Source organism: Petaurus breviceps, unplaced genomic scaffold (assembly GCF_028583685.1).
Source record: "Petaurus breviceps papuanus isolate PSGF00001 unplaced genomic scaffold, PetGlider_PUasm1.0 91133, whole genome shotgun sequence".
Classification (NCBI taxonomy): domain Eukaryota; kingdom Metazoa; phylum Chordata; class Mammalia; order Diprotodontia; family Petauridae; genus Petaurus; species Petaurus breviceps.
This window is the reverse complement of record NW_027187419.1, coordinates 36,629,306-36,652,928: the sequence shown is the minus strand read 5'-3', so window position 1 is coordinate 36,652,928 and position 23,623 is coordinate 36,629,306. Positions and strand designations below refer to the sequence as shown.

General features: G+C 37.6%; 1 protein-coding gene and 2 pseudogenes across 1 annotated transcript; all 3 read right to left on the bottom strand.

The window, feature by feature from the left end:
- Positions 1–4,626: 4,626 nt before the first annotated feature.
- LOC138154936 (olfactory receptor 8G1-like) lies at positions 4,627–6,719 on the bottom strand (annotated as a pseudogene).
- Positions 6,720–8,151: 1,432 nt separating this feature from the next.
- Positions 8,152–9,333, bottom strand: LOC138155409 (olfactory receptor 8G50-like; annotated as a pseudogene).
- An 11,728-nt stretch (positions 9,334–21,061) lies between these two features.
- Positions 21,062–22,009, bottom strand: LOC138155387 (olfactory receptor 8G50-like). The gene has a single exon (XM_069080619.1). It carries the CDS (start codon positions 21,992–21,994, stop codon positions 21,062–21,064), a length of 933 nt encoding a protein of 310 aa, XP_068936720.1. The 5' UTR covers positions 21,995–22,009.
- Between the last annotated feature and the right edge of the window lie 1,614 nt (positions 22,010–23,623).

The window sequence follows — 23,623 nt, the reverse complement described above, 5'->3', positions numbered from 1 at the left end:
AGTGCTGCACTGGATTCCTGTCGGCCTGCTGGGCTGTCCTCAGCCAGAGGTTAGCTTCTCTGTGTCATTTTGTGGGTTCTGAAACTCCAAAGTTTGTTTAGAATCCCCTTTTTACGTAGATTGGGGAAGGTGGAAGTCGGAGCCACTGGGAAGGTTGTGCTTCTACTCCCCCTTCTTGCCTCCACCCCCCCAAAGCAGATTGTTTTGATGATTAATACTGTATGATACAATTTGAGAGCTTGTATGGTTAGGGGACTTTCCTTCACATTTTCCCATCAATTCCTGTGATATTCTTGACCATTTTTTTTTCTTCCTGATGAATTTTGCTCTTATTTTTTCTAGCTCCCTAAAATATTGTTTTGGTAGGTTGATTGATATGGCACTGAATAAACAAAATCTATTTAGTTAGAATTTTCATTTGATTACATTGGCGCAGCCTACTCCTGAGCATCTGATATTTTTCCAAATTGTTTAGATCTGACTTTATTTATGTGAAAAGGATTTTGTAGAGTGAGACTTCAGGGAGCCATGATGGCAGAGTAAGCAGAAAATCACCTGAATTTTCCCCAAACATTCTCCCCAATTCATGTCCTAACAAGTATAAAGTAGTGTCACAAAATTAATTCTGGAGTGAAACAGTCTTCTAGCCCAAGAAACTTAGAAGTTTGGCAGGAAAGTTCTGTCTCACTTTGGTAAAAGGGGTGCACTGTCCAGGACAAGAATTGCCCTGGCAAGCCAGCAGCAGGCCCCTTGCCCAATTCTGATTTTCAAGGAGTCATTTTCTTCCTTATGATTCTCAATTTTCTTTTCTAATTGGTTGACTTTCTTTTCATAATCTTCTTGTTTTTCTTGGATTGTTTTTATTTTTTTGTAGTTTTGCTTAAATCTCTCTCATTTGATTTTTAAAGTATTTGTAAAATTCTTTTATTAATTCTCTTTAGTAAGGTAAAAAGTTGATATTGCTCTTTGGGGCAGAAGAGCATTTCTTTGCTTCAGTATCCTCCTCTGATGATGAACTCCAGTCTTCTCTATTCCTATCGTACTTTTCTATGGTTGAATTCTTGTTTTTTTTCTTTTTGGAGGGGGAAGGCAGAGCAATTGGGGTTGAGTTGCCCAAGATCACATGACTGGTAAGTGTTAAGTGTCTGAGTCTGGATCTGAACTCAGGTCCTCCTGACTCCAGGGACAGTGCTCTATTCACTGTGCCACCTACCTGCCCATGTGTTTGAATTCTTTCCCCTCTGCCTCATCTACTTTTTAAAAATTTGTAGCAGTTTATTTTTTGTGATCACTTCTAGCCATGGGGTATGAGAGATGGTGCCTCTGGCATCAGATCCTTCAGTTCTCCCTCTGGACTGGAACCAAAACCAACACCTCTAGCCTTCACTAAGTACCCGCAGTCAGCAGTGTCCCTTTCCCCTGCTTCTGTACTCATCAGACATGTACTTCTTCCTTCTCTCCCAGATCTGTGTCTTTGCAGCACAACTGGGTCTGTTGTTCCTTGTCATTAGAGGTTTTCTCAAGCTTCCCTAGCTCAGTTGCCCAACTCCCCTCACTGTCTTGGGGGTAGAAGTTCCTGTGATTGCCTCCCCACCCAGCTATCCCCAGGGCTTGCTGCTTGTTGTTTAAGTGGAACTAGCCTGGGCGTGTTTGCTTTTCTCAGAGTCCAAACCTCACCCTGAGATTTTTCTCTAGATCTTCTCCCACTGGTCCAGGAGGACCACTATTCTGCCCCTTATCTTATTCCTTTTTACTGCTCTGTATTCATCCTGAGGTGCTATTTTATCTCATTTATGGGGGAAATCTGGGGAGCTTGAACTTTTCTGACTTATTATGTCATATTCCCAGAATACTCAATATATATATTTTTTAAAATAGGAATGCATGTGGTATTTTGTTACAACCTTTTCCACATCTATTGAGATGAGTATAGGAATTCCATTGATTTTGTTATTGACATGGCCAATTGTGCTGATAGTTTTTTCAATATTGAATCATTCCTGGCATAATTCCCACTTCATCATAATGTATGATCCTTGTGAGTTATTGCTGTAATTTATTGGCTACTATTTTATTAAATTTTTACATGAATAGTCATTAGGGAAATTGGACTATAGTTTTCTTTCTATGTTTTTCCTCTTTGTGGTTTAGGTATCAGCACCATATTTGTATCATAAAAGGAATTTGGTAAGACCCTTTTCTTTGACTGTTTTTCCAAAGAGTTTATATAACATTGGAATTAAATTGTTTTTAAATTTTTGGTAGATTTCACTTGTGAATCCATCCGGTCTTAGGATTTTTTCTTAAGGAGTGTGTTGATTGCTCCCTCAATTTCCTTTTCTGTGATGGAGTTAACTATTCTTTTTCCTTTTTTGTTAATCTCAGCAATTTATATTTTTGTAAATATTCATCCATTTCACTTAGATTGTCAGATTTTTTAGCATAAAATTGGAAAAAATAGCTCATGACAATTGTTTTAATTTCCTTTCCATAGTTGGCAAATACACCCTCTTGATTTTTGATCCTAGTAATTTGGCTAAAATGTTGAATAAGCTTTCACCCCAAAACTCTCTAATATTCATAATTACAGAGAATCTAATGTATAATGGCAATGAAGGACAAGTATTAGGAATATATGTGCCAAAGACAATTTATACCTTTTGCATCTCAAGGCCTGTAAATCCTTTCTGTGTCCCAATTTCTATTATCAAGACTAGACCTTCCTTAGTTCCTAGGAAATTTTTTCTTTCCTTCCAGAGGTCCTGCTCCTCAAAGTCCCTTCTTCCCTTGTCTGACTGCTTCTTTGTATCTGGGTCTGACAAGAATATTTGTATCTTAGCTCCCAAATAGGTATGTGTCTCCTATTTGTCCAGTAAATTTATTTTGAAATTAAATGGCTGACTGGGAATGGATAGGAGACATACATCCTTTCCTCCAAATCCCATGACTGATTGTATCTGTCAGCCAGGGTTTTTTTTTTCTACTAATGATAACAAAGAAAAAACATAGGCCAAGAACAGTTAGGTGAATTAGATTTATCTAGACAGTAAAAGAAATACAGATATTCTAACATCAATTAGAGCATTTACAAAATAGAACAAGCTTTTAAATCAGCTCCTCTCTTACTTGGACTAAGAGGATGAAGAAAAGGAAGACTATACTTCATAGTCTGGTACCTGTTCTCCCCAGCAGAAAGTTAGTAATCATCACTTCTATACTGGCTAATGAAAGGTAAGGAAACTTCCAGACCTAAGGATGCAACAGCAGACCCAAAGGTCACTTGCCCTCCAGGTCTAAGCAACATGTCCCAAGATTTCTGGGACATAATGTTCCTTTTCCAAGTATATCATCTTCCATCCCAAATGCCATTCCATATCCTTAATTCCTCAATATATATGCCATCCCACCTTGCTGTGCCACAGCCAATACTCTCAGCTACTTCACATATATCATTCTGCACACATGCTTATTTTTAAATATATATATATATACATATATATTAATGATATCTTTCATAAATTTTATATGACCAAAATGTCTCTAAGTATTCCTTCCTATTCCTTTCTCAAAAAATTCTCTTGTATAATAACTACTTTTTACTAAAGAAAAGAAATGAAAAGATAAGAGAGGAAAAAATCAAGAGAACCAATAGATGCATTGAAAAAAATCTGAAATTAAAAGCAAATTTTCCGCACCTGTTATAGAATCAGCTTTAAAATTGCCAGTGAGATGATAGCCTTTCTCACAGTCCATGCTTCTATAGCTGCTATTGGCTTTGAGTCTGAGATAGTCTCAGTTTTTCCCAGCATAAGAAGATAAACATTGTGTGGCTAAAACAACATTTCTACCTTCATGTGGCTGTTTTAAAAGATGATTATATGAATAAAGAACTTATTTATACATTGTTATGGGGTTAGAGGACAGGTCCTTAATATTTTCTGTATACATCCTCTCACATTTAAGGTTCTAATTTTTTTCTACCTTTTAAATCCTTCATTTTGATGACTTCATTATGTTTTGGAGTAAAAAACCAAGAGTCAAGAGACTAAGTGTAAGACTTTGTTTTATTATTTACTTGCTCTGTGATGCTAAGTAAGTCATTTATCCTCTTTGGGGTGCAATTTTTTCAACTGAAAAATAAATGGGTGGGAACTGCAATTCTCTAAATCCTTTTCTAGTCCTAATATTCGCTGTATCATTCATGTTGTGAAACCTTGGAAATTTAACTTCTAATTGCAACAATCATTTCCCCACCGAAGATCCATGAAAATTACATTTCCATAAAATTTTTTAAACTAGAAAACCATTTCTTTCTATCTAAGGAGTAGATCAATCCATGGATGGATTTCACAATTACTCTACTCATGTTATATGCAAGACAGAGTTGTAAAAGGAGTGCAAATATGGGAAGAGAAATCCATCCTATTCTGGTTTAATATATGTCTCCAGAATATCTCTGAGTGGGTATTCAAATTAATTAAATAAATTATATGTGTAGAACAGGGTATCTGCTTTGCATAAATCTCTCTCCATCTCTGTCTCTGTCTCTGTCTCTCCCTCTTTCTCTCTTTCTGTTTCCTCAGAATTCCAACTTCCACTAAACCACTTATTCTGATATTATTCCTTTCAAATTAATGTTCTTTTTATCACTTTCTTCAAGGCAATTTGGACATACTTATTTCCCAGACTATAGATAAGGGGGTTTAACATGGGCACAACGATAGTGTAAAAGACAGAGGACACTTTTCCTTGGTCCGTGGAACTGACTGAAGATGGCTATAGGTACAGGAATGGAGAAGAACTAAAAAAGACACCAACTATTGCAATATGGGAGCTGCATGTGCTAAAGGCTTTTGACCTTCCTTCAGTGGATTGAATTTTTAAAATGGTAGCAATGATCAAAACACAAGAGCAAATAATGGTCAGTGTTGGGAAAAGGATATTAAATGTGCTGAAAGCCAGAGCCGCCACTTCACTGACATACGTGTTAGAACAAGAGAGCTTCAAGAGTGGAAGGAGGTCACAGAAGTAATGATTAGTGGCATTTTCCTTACAGAAGAACACTCTAAGCAAGCAGCCTGTGTGAGCTGTGGCCCCCAACAGGTCCAATCCATACACTCCACTCACCAACCATGAGCACACTTGATAGGACATAAGAAGACTATAATGAAGGGGATGGCATATAGCAACATAGCCGTCATATGCCATCACAGCCAACATTTGACATTCAGATATTGTGAAAAAAGGCAAAAATAGAATCATGTTATGCAGTCAGGGCAGGAGATGGTGTTTTCCTTTGATAAAAAGTTCATCAGCATTTTGAGAGTGATGACAGTTGATTGGCCAAGATTGATAAAGGACAAACTGCAGAGGAAATAATACATGGGGGTGTGAAGATGAGATATGAGTCTAATCAATATGAGCATACCCAGGATCCCCACCATGGAGACCATATAAATTCCTAGGAAGAGGAAGAAGAGGGGCAGATGGAGGTCTGGCTGATCTGCTAGCCCTATTAGGATGAACTAAGTCACTAGTGAACAATTTCAAAGCGCATGGTAATTGTTTCCAAGTATTTTAAAGGCTCTCATGTTGAAAGAGATTTAGACTTGTTCATGTTGTCTACAAAGAATAGAACCAAGAGCAATGCATAAAAGTAACAAAGAGGCAAATTTAGATTTGTGTGAAGATAAAAATCTCTAACAATTCTACACAACCCAAAGTAACATAGGCTGCCTTAGTAATAGTAGATTACCTGTCAGGGCAGGTCTTCAGGTGAAGCAGGATGACTATCACTGGTGTATGGGTATTTGGGGCACTTGTAGGGTATGTCTTAGACTAGAAAGAAGGTCCCTTCTAACTCTAAAATATTATAGTTCTATCATTCTGAGCTTGAATGGCTCATATCTCCAAAATCACTTTCTTTTTTTGAAACAACCTAGTCTTCAGCTTCATGACACTGTTGATGATGAATAGAAAAGAATATGAAGATGACTTTTATTTTATAAAGTCCTGAGCTTCCAAGAATCTCTCTTTAAAAGGACGATGAATCTCTTCAGAAGGAAGAATAATTTTGAATTGATCAAATACTCACCCTCTAGCATTGGATCTTAGAGTCTCTTCATCCACAGAATCAGGAAGGTTAATGTCTTCTATGAAGGTTAATGTGGTCCAAGTATAGAGGCTTCTAATTATTTTTAATATTAATGGGAATTAGGGAAAAGAACTGTCTCTGAAATGCTCTGGGTATTGATTTGATTTTAGATGAATATTCCTAATTGCAGCTTTATCCAGAGTATGCATTTCAGCTATAGGGAAATAGTGTTTATCACTGACAGTGGAGCTGCTGCTGCTGTATCTTAAGGTTTTTATGGCTGTTTATCAGAATCCTGGGACCTCATCAGTAATATACAGATAGAGGCTTCCACAGAGACTTATTTCATAAGGGATTCCCCTTTTCTGGGAAGAAGTCACTAAAATTCTACCTCTTATTTCTTTCACTTTTATTTTTAATTATATTTATATTTATTTTAAACTTAAATACAAAATAAGAAAAGAAAAAAAAAACCATTGTGGTGTTCATGGCAGAGGATGAGAGGATTCCACATAAAGCAATAAATTTCCATTTCAAGGAAAGTTATATAATGAATATTGCACATTACTTTCAAAATTTCTCTCTTTGCGTCCTTGTATGTTTTCTTTTGTCCTCTTCTGTGCATTCTTCTTTCCCCCCTCCACTTCCTTCCCCAGAAGGTTACAATTATGTGCAGATATTTAGTCATATATATATATATATATATATACATACATACATACACGTTTGCATATGTTTACATATGCACACATATACATACACACATACATACATATCTACATAGAGATTTCCATAAATATGCACACACACATATACATATGCACTGAAATGCATCTATTTCTCTGTATGTGGATAGCATCTTCCTTCATAAGTTCCAGTTTTTTTTGTATATTCCTACATCCTCCAGCTTATCCTTTCTTACACCACAAAAATATTCCAATCTAAGTGCATTCTATCTGGGAGATTGTCTATGGGAGTTTTTTCCCCCAAATTTTTCTGTATTCCCCCTATTCTTGAAAATATAAATTTTATTTATAAAGGAAAATTTAATTTAAAATAATCAAAATTATTCACTTTACCTTTCAACAGTGCTCTCACTTTATAATATGGATTAAGATCTCATATTACTGAATCTAGTTCCTTCACATCTTTCCCCCTTGGATTCCTTGAAGTTCCTGATCTAATGAACTTTGAATATTTTTTTCTGACTCAGTAAGATATTTTCTTAGTAATTTAATTTGGATGGTATCACATAAATAGATTAATTAGGTAAAATTACCATTTAAAATTATATTAGCTTTACCTACCTATGTACAATAAATAAAACTTCAGTTATTTAATTATTTTTTTTGCTTGAGTATGCATTTTTTCTTGCTATTAATTAGGTTATTTTTCAACATTCATTTCCACAAGATTCTGAGTTCAAAATTTTCTCCTCCTCTCTCCCCACCCCCACCCCAAGATGGTATACATTCTGATTATCCTGTTCCCCAATCTGCCCTCCCTTCTATCACTCCCACCATTCTCTTGTGTCCTTCCCTTCTATTTCATGTAAGACAAGATAGATTTCTATACTCCCTTGCTGGTATAACTTATCCCTCTGCTGCATGCAAAAATAATTTTTAACATTAATTTTTAAAATTTTGAGTTTCACATACTCTTCCTTCTTCCCTCCCCAACCACCCTCATTGAGATGGCAAGCAATTTGACAAAGGCCATACATGTGTAGTCATGCAAAACACTTCCATAATAGTCATACTTCAAAAGATTATATTTCCTCCATCTCATGCCACCCCCCCAATTATTCTATTCTCTCCTTTGAACCTGTCTCTCCTCAAAACTGTTTGCTTATGTTTACCCCCTCCCCCCATTTGCCCTCTCTTCTATCATTTCCCCCTGTTATCCCCTTGCCCTCACTTTCCTGTAGGGAAAGATAGATTATCTCATTGATAATCTCTCTCTCTCTCTCTCTCTCTCTCTCTCTCTCTCTCTCTCTCTCTCTCTCTGAACATCAGACAGCATTCACAGAAACCATTATTCTAAAATTTCTTTTTTCATTAGAAAGTTTTTCTTTCTGTCACTTTGTTAAAGGCAATTTTGACATCCTTATTTCTCAGACTGTAGATGAGGGGGTTTAGCATGGGCACAGCAATAGTGTAAAAGACAGAAGACACTTTTCCCTGATCCATGGAGCTGGATGAAGATGGCTGCAGGTACATGAATGCACTAGAGCCAAAGAAGACACCAACTGCTACAATGTGGGAGCTACAGGTGCTGAAGGCTTTTGATCTCCCTTCAGTGGACTGAATTTTTAAAATGCTGTCAATAATGAAAACATAAGAGCAAATAATGATCAGCATTGGGAAAAATACATTAAATGCACCAAATGACATAATTACCACTTCATTGATATAAGTACTGGAACAAGAGAGCTTCAAGAGTGGAAGGAGATCACAGAAGTAATGATTTATTGCATTTTCCTTACAGAAGAACACTCTAAGCAAGCAGACTGTGTCAGCTGTGGCCTCAATCAGGCCCAATGCATACACCCCACCAACCAACCAGGAGCACATCTGATAGGACATAGTAAGGCTATAAAGAAGGGGATGGCTTATGGCAACATAACGGTCATATGCCATCACTGCCAGCATGTGACATTCAGAGATTCCAAAAATGGCAAAAAAAATAGAACTGAGTCATGCATGCTGGGTAAGAAATAACATTCTTCTCTGACACAAAGTTCACCAACATTTTGGGGGTGATGATGCTTGATTGACAGAGATCAATGAAGGACAAACTGCAGAGGAAATAGTACATGGGAGTGTGAAGATGAGAACTGAGTCTAATCAGTATGATCATGCCCAGGTTCCCAAGTACAGTAACCACATAGATGCTCAGGAACAGGAGGAATAGAGGCAGCTGGAGCTCTGGCATGTCTGTTAGCCCTATGAGGATAAATTCAGTCACTAGGGAGTAATTACCTGTAGCCATTCCTTTTCTGTGTAGAGTAAGAGGGAGCAAGAACCTGTAGATATGATAAAAAAAGTCCTCATTATTGCAAGTATCAAGTATGGTCACAGACAAAAGAGTAAAATTATAATGTCAATTTTTATTATCCTTTTCTCTCTCTATTTTTCTACAGTCAGTTACAGGGAAAAAGTTTAGATAAATCATGTCTAAATTTTGGTCAAAGTTTGTTGATCACTATTTGTTATCAACATCAAAATTTGTGATTCACCTTGATCAATAACTCACATAAAAACATAGGTGGTATGCACATCAAATCAGAATTTAACAAAGCTTGAAAAGATCATTAATTTAAAGTTTTACCTAAATATAATCCCAAAATATCACGATTAGTTAGGAAAATGGACTGAACCTAATATAATGAATTTTTTTAAGCAATTGGGGTTAAATAACTTGCTCAAGATTACACCGCCAGTTATTTTGTGTGGGTGCTAAGTATCAGAGGCCGGAACCAATTCCAGGTTTCCCGACTCTGGGGCCGGCGCTCTTACTCACTACGCCACCTGGCTGCCCCTATAATGAAATTTAATAAGGATAAATATAAAATCCTTCATAGCATTTGAAAGGACCTCATAGCACTTAAAAATAGGTTTCAAGACTGCAAAAATCTGCAGAAATATTTAAGTATGTTTGCCAAAGAACTGGGGTACTTAGTATGCTGCCAACCTAATATGACTCAGCAATATAATGTGGCAAAAAATTCATGTAATCTTGGGCTACATGAATGGAGGTATGTATTCTAGGAATAAGAAGGTGATAATTAGTTAAACCACCTCTTGGGCACTTGGTCCAGTTCTTTTGATCATATTTGAGGATGGACATTGACCAAGTAGAGGACTTCCAGAAAAGGGCAGTGAAAGTCATGAATGATCTTGAGTACATGTCATATAAGGATAATCTAAATTACTCATGAAAGTCGAGCCTGCAAAAGGGATGTATCAAGATGACATGGTAATTGTTTCTTAGAATTTTTAAGGGCAGTTACATGAAAAAAAGATTTGACCTATTTAGTTTGTGCTTAAGAACAATGCATGAAAACTGCAAAGAGGCCAATTGAGGCTTCATATGATGATGAAATCCATAACAATTGTACAGAACCTAAAGAGACCTGGGCTGCTTCAGCAGTTTTGAGTTTGCCCTCAGTGCACATCTTCAAGCAGATGCTGGATGACCAGCACTGCTGTTGGGGGAAGGTTATGGGGTATTGTTTGGACTAGATAGAAAGTCCCTTCCAACTCCAAAATTCTGCAATTCTGTAATTCTGAGCTGTAACCACTCATGCCTCTAAAGTCCCTTCCTATTTTTAAACAACCTGTTCCCATTTTTCACCCTGATCCCATTGTCAGAGATGGGTATAATGAAATATGGAGATAGTCTTCCTTTTTCAAAATCCCGATGTTCCATGAATCTCTATTTAGAAGGTAGAATCATGTGGAATGAATCCATTACTCACCCTACTGTACTAGTTCTTTGAGTCTCTTCACTCACAGTGCCCTAGTAGTTAGATGTCTTCTATGAAGGTTGTTATGGCCCTGGCATAGAACATTCTAATCCTTTTAATGGTTTTGGGATTTAGGGCACAGGACTTAGTCTCCAAAATATTCTGGCAATCAATTTGATCTGAAGATAATTATTTCTAATTGTGATTTTATCCAGAATATTATCTTCAGTCATAGGGAAAGAATCAGTGTTTATCAGTGTCAACAGAGCTTCTGATCACGCAACTTAAGGGTTTTATGATTGTTTATAACCTTACTGGGACCTCATTAGTAATTCACAGAGACTCCCAGAGGGACTTATCTCATAAGGGATTCCTCCTTTCTGGGAAGAAGTCATTGTCTTTGTATTCTTAATTCTTTGTTAATTTTCTCTCTTATATGCATGATGATGTTTTCAGGCCAGAGTCCGAGTGCTTTACCTAGGAATTCTGGCATCTGGAACCAATTTGAGTTGGGGGTTGGTAATCTTGGGCAGTATCTAAATAATAAATAATATTTTTTGAGAGTGACATAACTTGAATTCAAAGTTCATAGTAATTGATGAAGTTGGATAACTGACAGGCCTGAAAATCAAAGGGAGGCATGCAAAGTGTTAGAGAAGAGGTATGAAAATCAGGCACTGAATTTATTGGAGAAGAGTTAAAATGAACTAGAGATCCATAGTTGATTCCAGCAGGAATCACTATATGATAGTTGCTGAATGGTAGGATAGACTGAAAGTCTAGAGGTGGCAGTGTCAAGCAAAGAATATAGTAACTTCTCTTCTTGATCCAATGTGTTAGAAGGTGTGTAAGAAGGCATTTAAATCCTTGAAAAGAGTGCCCAAAGACATCATATTTTCAACAGAATGTTAGGTTTCAGTGAGAACCACAAAATAGAAGTATGACAAGCAAGAATAAGCTTGAAAGGAAATTTAATTCTTTTTTTTTCAATCAGGAAAGTTTGGAAGTCCCCTATTTCATTGAATATCCATCTTCTCCCCTGAAAGATTATGCTTAATTTTGCTGGGTAACTGAATCTTGGTTTTAATCCAAGCTCCTCTGCCTTCTTGATTATCATATTCCAACACTCTAATCCTTTATTGCAGAAGCTATGTAGAGGAAGAGCATGACCAAATAATGTCCTGTGTAATCCCAACTATGGTTCCATGATATTTAAATTATTTCTTTCTGACTGCTTGCAGTAATTTTTCCTAGACCTGAAAATTCTGGAATTTGAGTACAATATTCTTTGCTGCTTTCATTTTGGCATCTCTTTCAGGAGTTGATATTTGATTTCTTTCAATATCCACTTTACCTTCTGCTTCTAGGACCTCAGGGCAGTTTTCCTTGATAATTTCTTGAAAGATGCTGTCTTGGCTCCTGGATCTACTTTCCAGTTGAGTTGTTTTTCTGATAAGATATTTTACATTTTCTTCTATGTTTTCATTCTTTTGATTTTGTTTGATTCTTGATGTCTCATAAAGTCATTAAATTCCACTTGCCCAATTCAAATTTTTAAGGAATTGCTTTCTTCAGTTAGCTTTTGTATTTTATTTTCCATTTGGTCAATTATACTTTTTTAAGTAGTTCTTCACTGAATTTTTTGTACCTCCTTTTCCATTTGTCCATTTCTACTTTTTTTTAAGGAGTTTTTTTCTTCAGTGGATTTTTTTCCCTTTTGAACAATTGTATTGTTTAAGGAATTGTTTTTTTTTTCAATCAGTTGTATTTCCTTTTCCAAGCTGTTGACTCTCTTGCATATATCTCATGTCTTTTCCAATTTTTCTTCTACCTCTCTTATTTGTGTTTTAAAATAGTTTTTGAGCTCTTCCAAGAGGACTTTTTTGGATTGGGACCAATTCATATTTCCCTTTGACATTTCAATGTAATATATTGACAACGTTGTCCTATTCTGAGTTTGTGTTTTGATCTTCCCTGTCACCACAATAATTCTCTATGGTCACTGTTCTTTTCTGCTTCTTGTGCATGTTTGCTTATTTCTTGACTTTTAAAGTTGAGCTCTCCTGCTGGAGTACAGGGGGCACTGTCCCAAGTGTCTTGTGCTGGGGGCCAGGGGCTTGGTCACTGGCTTTGTGTGTTGGGGTCTCAGGTCCTTTCAGCTGGAGGCAGTAGGGGTCTGGCAGTTTACTTGATGTTGAGCTATGGTCCTAGTGGTGGGATCTGGAGTGTGCTGATTCCAGGTGGATTTTTTTCTGCTTTTTCCCAGGGCTATACTGAAGTACAGGGAGGTTAAGTCACAGGAGGACACTTGCCCTCTGGGGCTGTGTGGCACATGTGGTGGTTCTTTGAGATGGAGTCTACAGGTTCCCCTTGCTATGCTGAGGCACATGGGGGTGGTCCTGGTGTTAGTATTTGCCTACTTCTCTACACTGGGATCAGGATCTCCCTCTCATTTGTTGAGGTGCAATTTGTGGCTGGCTTGTTGGGAAGTTTCCTGAAATGGAATGTACTCTGCTTTTACCTGAGTGAGACAGACCATTCTTGGCAATTCTCTAAGTTTTCTGGACTAAAAGACTGCTCCAGCCCATTTTCTGCTGTTCCAGAATTTTTCTTGGGGTGCTATTTTCTGTTTTTTTCCCCCAGAGATAAATGCTTGAGTGACAGCAATTTACTACTTACTCTGACATTTGGCTCCTAAATGTTGCTCTCCTCTCCATTTCTAAGCCATGGCTTGCTCCCGCAGCCACACTGTCCTAAGAATTATCTTACTCCTTCTTATTTTTTTCTTTGCTGAAAACTATGGCTGTCCTCTCTGCCCTGGAACTGAAACTAGGGACTCTGTCTATTGCAAGTGCCCACAGCTAACAGTGTCCCTGTACCTCACTACTACACTTTCCAGATATGTGCTACCTCCCTTTCCGGGCAGCCACAGCCTGGGACCTGTCTGGTCAGCACAGCTGTACTTGATATCCCTCAACAGTGGAAGGTCCAATCATACTGTCTGTGAGATGAAAGCTCCTAAGGCTGAGGCTGCTTCTCAACCCTGATACCCCTAGGGCTAATGGTTTGTTTATCCTGTGGAGTCACCCTGGAGATGTTTGCATTTCAGTCAGGCTGAACCTCCACCCCTAGAGGTCGAGTATTTCTTGGGGTTTCTCAAATTGTCCTAGTAGGACAACTGCTTTAACCCATGCTTATTTCTGCTGCTCTTAGTCAATATTCTCTTTTTTATGTGAAGGAGATTTGGAGAGCTGAAAGTGTCCTGACCCACTCCACCATCTTCCCAGAATCCTCTCCTTTGATCACTATTCCTTAATGGGGAAGAAGTGCCCAAGCTATATATCCAAATCTTCACTACCTTTCCATAGAATGCCAGGTATTCAAAGACAACAGTGAATTCCAAATAACCCTGAGAGAAATTAACATTATTCTATGACATTAATAACAGATTATTAATTTGTGATCCATCCTTTTTCTTCTATTTTTGTCAAGACCTCAGTCCTGATAAGGCCAGTTAGTATATGAAGAGCATGACTGAATAATGTTATCACTCCTAGTTCCACACCCAACTGGGGACCTGAGTTGGATTTCTCTCTAAACAGGATCCAGCTTGAGTTAAATCCCTCCTCAAGGTGGATAAGCTAATGTCCTTGGTCTCGTCATATGAGATTGGGGTAAGCTGGCTCATGAAGGTATATCAACAATGCAATATTCACAATGCCTATGGTAACTATAAATGTGCTGATATGGTTATTAATCACAAAATATACCAAGCTCTCTACATGGGGGAGAAAGCTAGAACATTTATTCAAATACCAGAAAACTGAATCCCCAAACCAGAAAGTCAAAGCCATCACAGTAGTTATGAAGTTGGCATACGTACTTAATGTAGTAAACACCCATATTCTCTAGCCTTCAAAACAGAAGAGACTACCTCAGGCACAGATCCTCCTCTCCTCCCTCATGGCAACTGCTCAGCATCCATGAAGCTTGCTCCCAGTAGCGCTGGCCCCCTGAAGTTCCTGTCCCTGGCAGTCCTCAGCAGGAATCCTTAGTAGAAATTCTTGCTGGCTCAAAACAAAGGAGTTTGTGGCGCCACAGCTGCTGTTGCAGGTGTTACTGCCAGCCAGGCTTCCAGTCAATGCATGCCCTCTAGCTTGGCTCTGGCTTCCTCTTGCCCCACCCCTTCCTGCTGTGTCAGCAAGTTCAAGGGGCATGGAAGACCTTCAAATCCCATAACCATTACAGAAGGTGAAAAGTGGCCTGAGAGGTCCTGATACAAATGACTTTCCCCACCCAGGTTGCTGAAGGCTACAAAGTCTCAAGATAAACATACATTCTCAGCACGGAGGGCTAAGAACTCTTAGCCCAAGTGTCCATCAGTCAGGATTGAGTTTACTTGTCAGGTGAGTTCTATATCAGGAGGAATACTCGTAATTTGAAGTGTTTTAGAGTTTCCCTTGTCTTTTATTACAGTGAGAAATCATTGGCAATTAATTTATTGATTATTGGCTGGCCTAATTAATAAACTGATTTTTATTACCTGAACTTTGTTTCTTAGAATTTTATTCACAACAAAGCTATTTATCGAAGCTGGTAGCAAATCAAAATCAGAGAAGCTATGTAGATAAGGATATATCACCAAATAGAGAGAATGTAAGAGCTCTCCAAATGGGAGCAAGGTATTTCAGGTCAACCAAGAGAAAGAATCTCATATATTGCTCAAGGAGAATATCCATGAAATCATGGATAAGAAGATGAATGACCAAAGAGGCAAAAATAGAATTACTCTACTCAAAGAAATTAACATTCACAAAACATATAGTATTGCAAATCTACTAATATGAACACACAGTTTTCCCATTTGGTAAGTCATTTTGTGGCCAGGAACCACCTCAGATATTGTGATCCTGAGGTACTATGGTGTGGTAGTCTTTCTTTAACATCTTTCCTGGGATATAAGCAGCTAGGTAATGCAGTGGCTAGAGTACAGGACCTGAAGTCAGGAAGACTCATCTTCCTCAGTTAAAATCCAGCCTCAGACACTTTCTGTATTATTCTGGACAAGTCATGTAACCATGTTTGCTTCAGTTTCCTCATCTGTTAAATCGGCTAGAGAAAGAAATGGCAAACCTCTACGGTATTTCTGCCAAGGAAACTCCAAGTGGGGTCACACAGATTCAGACAAGACAGAAAATAATTAAACACCAAGAAAATATCTAGAGCACCAAGCAGTTCTCAGACTTTTTGGTCAGGGGATTCCTTTAGTCTTCCAAAAATTAAATGCTCTTTAAAACTTTTATGTGGGGGGTTATATCTATCTATCTATGTTTACCATAGTAGAAATTAAAACAGCTTGGTATTATTATTAAATAGATTTGACTTCATGACTTTTGACTCACCCAATGAGTTTGGAAAACTTTGAAATGAACTTGAGCAATACCAGGGATCTCTGTATCACCCTTTGAAAAACAGTCTTCTAGAGCATGATACCAATACTGTTATTGAGGAGTCTCTTTCTGTGTTGTTTCTTGAGTACAGTCTATTAGATTTAAAAATTTATATTTTTTTATGTTCAAGAAAAGTTAATTCTGAAACCAAAGATCTTTGGATGCAACTACTGCACTTTTTAGGTAGATAGGAGAGAGAAAGAAGGGGGTCTGTACTTCAGAGTCTGTAGTCTATTCTCCCAAAAGGGAAATCAATTTACACTCTCCCATTCTGGCCCCTGAAAGCAGAGACAGTGGCAGAAGCAAGGCCTGAGGAAGCAGCCCCACAGGCCTCTGGGTTTCAGCAATCAGCTTCTTTGTATCAAATTTCCAACTCCAGCTGCCATTCCATTGCTTGCTTGTAGAAAAACCAACAGTAGTGCCACATTTAATCACTTCTGATGATTCCAAATGTGTCACGTACTCAGTCCCAAAGCTCACACTTCTGAGGCCGTACCTAACTCAGAGTTCATTGATAGTCCTTCAATAATGAATAGCCAATAAACATTTATTCGTGCCTACTATATACAAGGCACTGTGCTAAGCTCAGAGGATACAAAGAAAGTTTTATGTCAGTTGGTACCCTCAAGGAGATCACAATGTAGCATATAAAACAACTGAAAAGGGGAGGAAGAGGAAGAAGGAAGGAACATGGTGAAGTCCTGTAGCAAGGATCAGAAATGATTTAAGGTGCTGTAAATTACAGAGTTGATTCCATCTTGCAGGATGAGTTTCTGGAGATTGTGAAGTCTAGGAAAGGAGCCAGTTGGGAAGTGATGAATGATCTTCCCTACCAGATTGGGAAGAAAAACAGTGTCTACAGATGTTGGAAACTCTTAAAGCAAAAATCCACATACTTCTCCCCCTGCAAGGATTCAACAGATCAGGGGATTTTGTCACATATGATTGTGAAGTTGTAGGGCAACTCTTGAAAATGTTTTCAACATTTTCCTTTAAATGCAATGTTCCAATTATGAGGTTAACATGTTCCTTCATTTAATTCTTTCTGATAGCTGGATCCATAGTGTAATGAATAAAAAAGTTGACTGGGAGTCATGGGATCTGTCTCCAAGATCTGGTTTTCCTATTGCCTAGGAGTTTTTTATCTAGGGCAAGTAATTTCTCCCTTTTGGGCTACAATTTCCTCAGGTGTAAAACAAGGTGATTTGACTTACAGATTTTTAGTTTTACTTGTATGACTAAAATCTTCTATATAATTTACCATCTGAGGCTGGATAACAAGAGAAAACATCTTCCCTCTAAGAATAGATCTACCTGCAGGTCTCAGTAAACTTTCCCTTTATATGGAGCATCAAGGCAAACTCTATTGCCCTGTCGATTTTTTTAAACTAGCAATATAGGTAAAACCTCAATCAGTGGTTGAATTGCATAGGTAGTCTACTACTCTATAATTCTAGACAGCTTTAGGGTGGGCTTCTCTTCAATAACTACAGTTAGTGCCACAGCATCCAGTGTTTGCATGTACAAACAGATTTCTTGCTATTGCATTTTTCTTTTAAACACATTTTTATTTATATCTGTTATTTTTATATTGCCTAGATTTTTCTCATATTCTACCTTTTTTCCCTTACCACCAAGACAGACCTTACAACAAATATTTTTAAGAGGGAAAAAAATATCTCTTTTTTATTTAAACTTAAAACAATGTGTTGCAATAAGGTTCTAGCTCAGAAAGATCTAGGAGTACAAATTTTTTCCAGGCCTCATTAGTTTTCAAGATCTGGGAAGAAAAGGGGTGGCTAGTTGGTGCAGTGAGTAAGAGCACTGTCCCTGGAGTCGGGAGGATCTGGGATCGGTTCTGGCCTCAGATACTTAACACCCACACAAAAAAGAACTGGCTTTGTAACCTTGGGCCAGTTACTTAACCCCAATTGCTTTAAAAAAAGATCTGGGAAGAAAAGGTAATAATTTACCAAAAGTAGAGTGATAATAGCTTTCTCTGTAGGCCAATCCACCAAAAAGCCTTTAAAAGTAACACTCTTATGAATTAATAGCAGAAAACATTCACCCGTATCTTTCTTTCCTTCTGCAATGCACCCTCAGGCTCTGGCAGGGAGCAAAGCCTGACACAATTTGTCTTTTGGCATCAATCAATCAGGCAATCCATCAGCATGTATTCAGTGCCTACATTGTCCCAGGCACTGCACAAAATGCTGAGGATAAAAAAAAGAGGCAAAAATAGTGCCTGCCTTCTGGAAACTTTCAGTCTAATGATGGAGAAAACAAGGAAAATATATGTATATACAATGTGAGCTCTGTATAGGATAAATAAGAAATAATAAATAAAGGGAATGAATTGGAATTAAGATAGATTACAGAAGGTGTCCTGTAGAAGGTGACATTTTAGACTTGAGGTAACCCAGAGAGGTCACTAGTAGGAGGGGAGGAGGAAGAGTATTCCAGGCCTGGGGGACAGCCAGATAAAGTGCCTGGAGATGAGCAATGGGGTGTCTTTTTTGAGTCACAGTAAGGAGACCAGTGTCATATGCTGAAGAGGTATGCATTGAGGAGAAAGGTATAAGAATATTAGTAAGGTAGGATGTTATGAAGGCCAAATAGAGCATTTTGTATTGATTGTGGAGGCAGTAGCAACCCACTGGAAATCATTGGGTGCCATGATCAGACCTGCATTTTTGGAAAGTCAGGTTAGTGACTGAATGGAGGCTAGATTAAGGTGAGGAGATACTTGAGGCAGGCAGACACCCCAAGAGGCTAAAGCAATAATCCAGTTATGAGGTGAATAAGGTCTGCACTAAAGTGGTGGCAGTGCCAGAGGAGAGCAAAGATTTCATTTGAGAGATGTTCCAAAAGTAAAATCTTGGTCTTTTCAACAGATTTGACATGGGGGTGTGGAGAGTGTTCTCCTTAGGGCAGCAGCATTTTGTCAGAGAACGAAAGAACAGAGGGAATAGGAACAGGGGGCTATAATGAAAACAGGAACTCACAATTCTGGAAGGAAAGGGAATTAGCTAGAGCTGGTCCTGTTCCCCCCAGCAGTCACCTGGGACAGGAATCAAAACTATTGAGCAATGAATTTCACAATGTGAAATGTGGCTGAGACAGCTTTCATGTACAGGAAAAGGGATCCATATCAAAACAGAAGGAGTCTGAAAGTGAATAATTAGGAAAGATAAGGAAAAAAGTGCTAAATCCACCAAAGTTCTCAGGAAGAAGAAAATAGTTAAGAACAAAGAATAAAAGCAGATAAATCAATGGATAATATTAAAACATATGTTTCTCTGAATTGTTTGCACAAATTATTAATTGTTAATAGAATTATTAAATTTAACTACTATGTGTCTTAGGGGTTTCAGTTTTGGCTTTTTGTTATTCTTTTTCAGGTGGTCACATGTGTATTCTTTTGTTTTCTGTATACATAAATTGTGAGTTGTATTCTTGCATTATTTCTTGCATTATGATGTTCAGATTTTTTGACTAGTCATATTATTTTAGAAGGTCCATGAGTATTAAGTTATCTCTTCCTTCTGTCTTGGGGATCCATGCTTTGCTTGGATAGAGATCATATGCTTTTTAATTTTGTTGCTATTTGCCTCTTATCTTTGAGATTATCTTTTACTTAATTTTCATTTTATTCCATCAGATGGTTCTTCATTTCATTTATATTTGTCTTCCTAATCAATTTTCTATCTCTCTTCTTTTGGAAGTCACAATAGTGTGGATTCAAGTTTTTCTGTGCTGTCAATTACTTCTGCTGCACAGCATATAAATATTGCCACCTGTTTCCCTTTTACTATTTCTTTCGATATTGTGGGCTATTTGGCTTGTGCTATAGTTCCATGCTTTCTTGGGAATCCACATAAGTTTTTGTTTCATCAGGTAATGGTTCAAATCCCTTTGCCTAACATTGTTTATTTGGAAATGTTTGCAGTTATTCAATATATTGGTAGCTGCCTCTCTTTCAATGTGTACTCACACCAATGGATTTGGTCCTTAGAGGGCTGCTGCTACACTGATTCTAATGCTTAGGCTTGGGATTCTTTAATATTAACGCTGTAGATCACAAACTTCTCTTGAGTGTGTTTTCCATTTACATTCAACCTAAAGACAGATTGCTTATTATTATTATTATTATTCAAGGTGTCATAGTAAGCCCATTACTCTCCTTCAACTTAAACCTTGGGTAAACTGTCACAAAAATCCAAGGAAGTTAGGTTTATGACTCGGTTTTCTATTGGCTATCTCTATAGTTTGGGGCACATTATCCTTTTTGGTGTACAGTTTCTTCAACTTATATATAAGTAGGTTAGATTTGTAAAATTGCAAATTGCACTCATAGTTCTATGCATCATTCATCTTTTGAAAATGTGGAGATATAATTGCTAGTTGTAATAGTGATTGCCCCAAAGAAGGATATGAAGAAAAATGCATTTCCACACAGATTTTTAAATGAGCAAAACCATTTCTTTAAATATCAGAAGCAATTTACTCTACAATTGAATTTCATATCATGATCTCTTCCTGTCTAACAATATGGAATATAGGTTAGAGAGGCATTAAATAATAGGACAAACATAGGAAGAGAAAACCAACCTACCCTGGTTTAAGATATGTTCCCAAAGCATCACCGAATTGGGCTTCTTAGACTTCACAGGTGAGGGGGTAGAATATCTGATTGGTACAAAGCAAAGTTTCTTTATTTGTCTCCCTCTGTCTCTGTCTCGGTCTACTCCTTCCCTTCCTCCCTGCCTCCTTCTCTCTCTGTCTCTATCTCTATCTCTGTCTCTGTCTCTCTGTCTGTGTCTCTCTCTGTGTCTCTCTGTCTCTGTCTCTCTGTCTCTGTCTCTCTCTCTCTCTGTCTCTGTCTCTCTTTCTCTGTCTCTCTCTTTATCTCTCTCTTTGTCTCTGTCTCTGTCTGTCTCTGTCTCTGTCTCTGTCTCTCTCTGTCTCTCTCTGTCTGTCTGTCTCTCTCTCTCTCTCACTTCACATACTCCGGCATCCAAAAAACTCATTGTGACATGTCTCCTTTCATTAGAATGTTCGTCTTTCAATTATTTTGTTCAGAGCAACTTTGACATCCTTATTTCTCAGACTATAGATTAGGGGATTTAGCATGGGCACTATGGTACTGTAAAAGACAGAAGACACTTTCCCCTGGTCCATGGAGCTGGATGAAGATGGCTGTAGGTACATGAATGCACAAGAACCAAAGAAGACACCAACTGCTACAATATGGGAACTGCAGGTGCTGAAGGCTTTTGATTTGCCTCCAGTGGATTGAATTTTTAAAATGCTAGAAGTGATCAAAACATAAGAGTAAATAATGGTCAGAATAGGAAAAAAGATATTAAATGCACCAAATGACAGAATTACCACTTCATTTACATAGGTACTAGAACAGGAGAGTTTCAAGAGTGGAAGGAGATCACAGAAGTAATGATTGATAGCATTTTCCTTACAGAAGAACACTCTAAGCAAGCAGACTGTGTGACCTGTGGCCTCAATCAGGCCCAATGCATATACCCCACTCACCAACAAGGAGCACACCTGTTGGGACATCATAAGGCTATAAAGAAGGGGATGACATATGGCAACATAGCGGTCATATGCCATCACAGTCAGCATGTGACATTCAGAGATTCCCAAAAAGGCAAAAAAATAGAACTGAGTAATGCACTCAGGGTAGGAGATAGTGTTCTTCTCTGACACAAAGTTCACTAGCATTTTAGGCATAATGATAGTTGATTGACAGAGATCAATGAAAGACAAACTGCAGAGGAAATAGTACATGGGGGTGTGAAGATGAGAACTGAGTCTAATCAATATGATCATGCCCAGGTTCCCAAGCACAGTGACCACATAGATGTCCAGGAACAGGAAGAAGAGGGGCAGCTGGAGCTCTGGTTGGTCAGTCAGTCCTATAAGGATAAACTCAGTCACTTGGGAGTAATTACTTGTAGACATTCTTTTTCAGTGTAGAGTAAGAAGAGGCAAGAACCTGTAGATATGAAAGGTGTAATAGAAATCATTATTACAAGTCTCAAGGGAGGGCAAAGACAAAGGAATAAAATTTTAATCTTGATCTTTATTTTTTTCTAGCTCTATTTCTCTACAACCATGTATAGGGAAAATCTGTAGGTATAATGTACCTAAATGTTGCAGTGCATTACTTAATCAGTATTTGTAATCCATATCAAAATTTGTGACTCACCATGATCAATACTTCACATAAAAATATAGATGGTACTGAAATAAAATTTAAATTTAATGAAGCTTGTAGAGATCACTAACTTATACTTTGGCCAAAACAAGTTCCAAAAATATCATGACAAGTTAGGACAATGTACTTTATAATTAATATAATATAATATAATGCAATGCAATATAATATAATATAATATGGATAAATGTAAATCCTGAATTACACTTAAAAGAATCATTTTCAAGACCACAAAAATATAGAATGTTTAAAGGTCTGTTTGCTCGTCAAAGAACTTTGGTATATATTAGGTTTTAAACTCAAGATGACTCAGCAATATAATGTGACAGTTAAAGAATTAATATAATCATAGGCTACATGAAAGAAGGTATAGATTCTAGAAATAAGGAGGTGCTAATTGTTTAAACCACCTCTCAGGTACTTTGTCCAATTCTTTTCCCTATAATTGAGGAAGAACATCAAACAGGTATAGAACATCCAGAAAATAGCAATGCAGGTGACAAATGATCTTCAATACCTGTCATTTAATAATTTGAAGACTTGTGAAAATTTAGTCAGCAGCAGGGACAAATCAATGAGACATGTTAATTTTGTGTTTTTAAGGGCTCTTATGTGAAAAGGGGATTCAACTTGTTCAATTTGTGCCCAAGAAAAATTCATATAAGTTGCAAAGTACCATATTTAGGCTTTATGTCAGGATGAAATATATAAAAAGCTGTACAGAACACAAAGTGACCTGGGCTGCCTGGGCAGAATGAGTTCCCCCTCAATGTATTTCTTCAAGCAGTGACTGGATAACTCCTACTACCATAGTGGGTATTGGGGGGAGGTTATGTGGTATGTTTTAGAGTAGATGGAAGGTGCCTTCCAACTTTAATATTTGTCATTTCTATAGTTCTGAGCTGTAGTCACTCATACATCAAAAATATTTTTCTACTTTTTTCAAAGTCATTTTCCCTTTTTCAGCTCCATACCATTGTCAGAGATGGGTAGAATGGAATATGATAATGTTCTTTCTGTTGCAAAGTTGTAGGGTTCCAAGAATCTCTCTTTAGAAAGTAGAATAATGTCAAATTAATCAAATGCTCACCTCGTTCTCTGGATCTTTGAGATTCTTCACTCACAGAGTCCTGACAGGTAAATATCTTCTATGAAGGTTGTTATGGTCCTGGCATATGGTCCTTATAATCCTTTTAATATTGATGGGAATTGGGGTATGGAACTGTCTCTGAAATACTCTGGCAACTGATTTGACCTGAAGACAATTATTATTATTTTTTTAAGCAATTGGGGTTAAGTAACTTGCTCAAGGTTACACAGCCAGTTATTTCTGGGTGTGCTGCTAAATATCAGAGCCCGGATTCGATCCCAGG

Bases quoted from the DNA above. Each gene is read 5' to 3' on its own strand.
- LOC138155387 (XM_069080619.1), bottom strand. From the start codon at position 21,994: ATGTCTACAAGTAATTACTCCCAAGTGACTGAGTTTATCCTTATAGGA.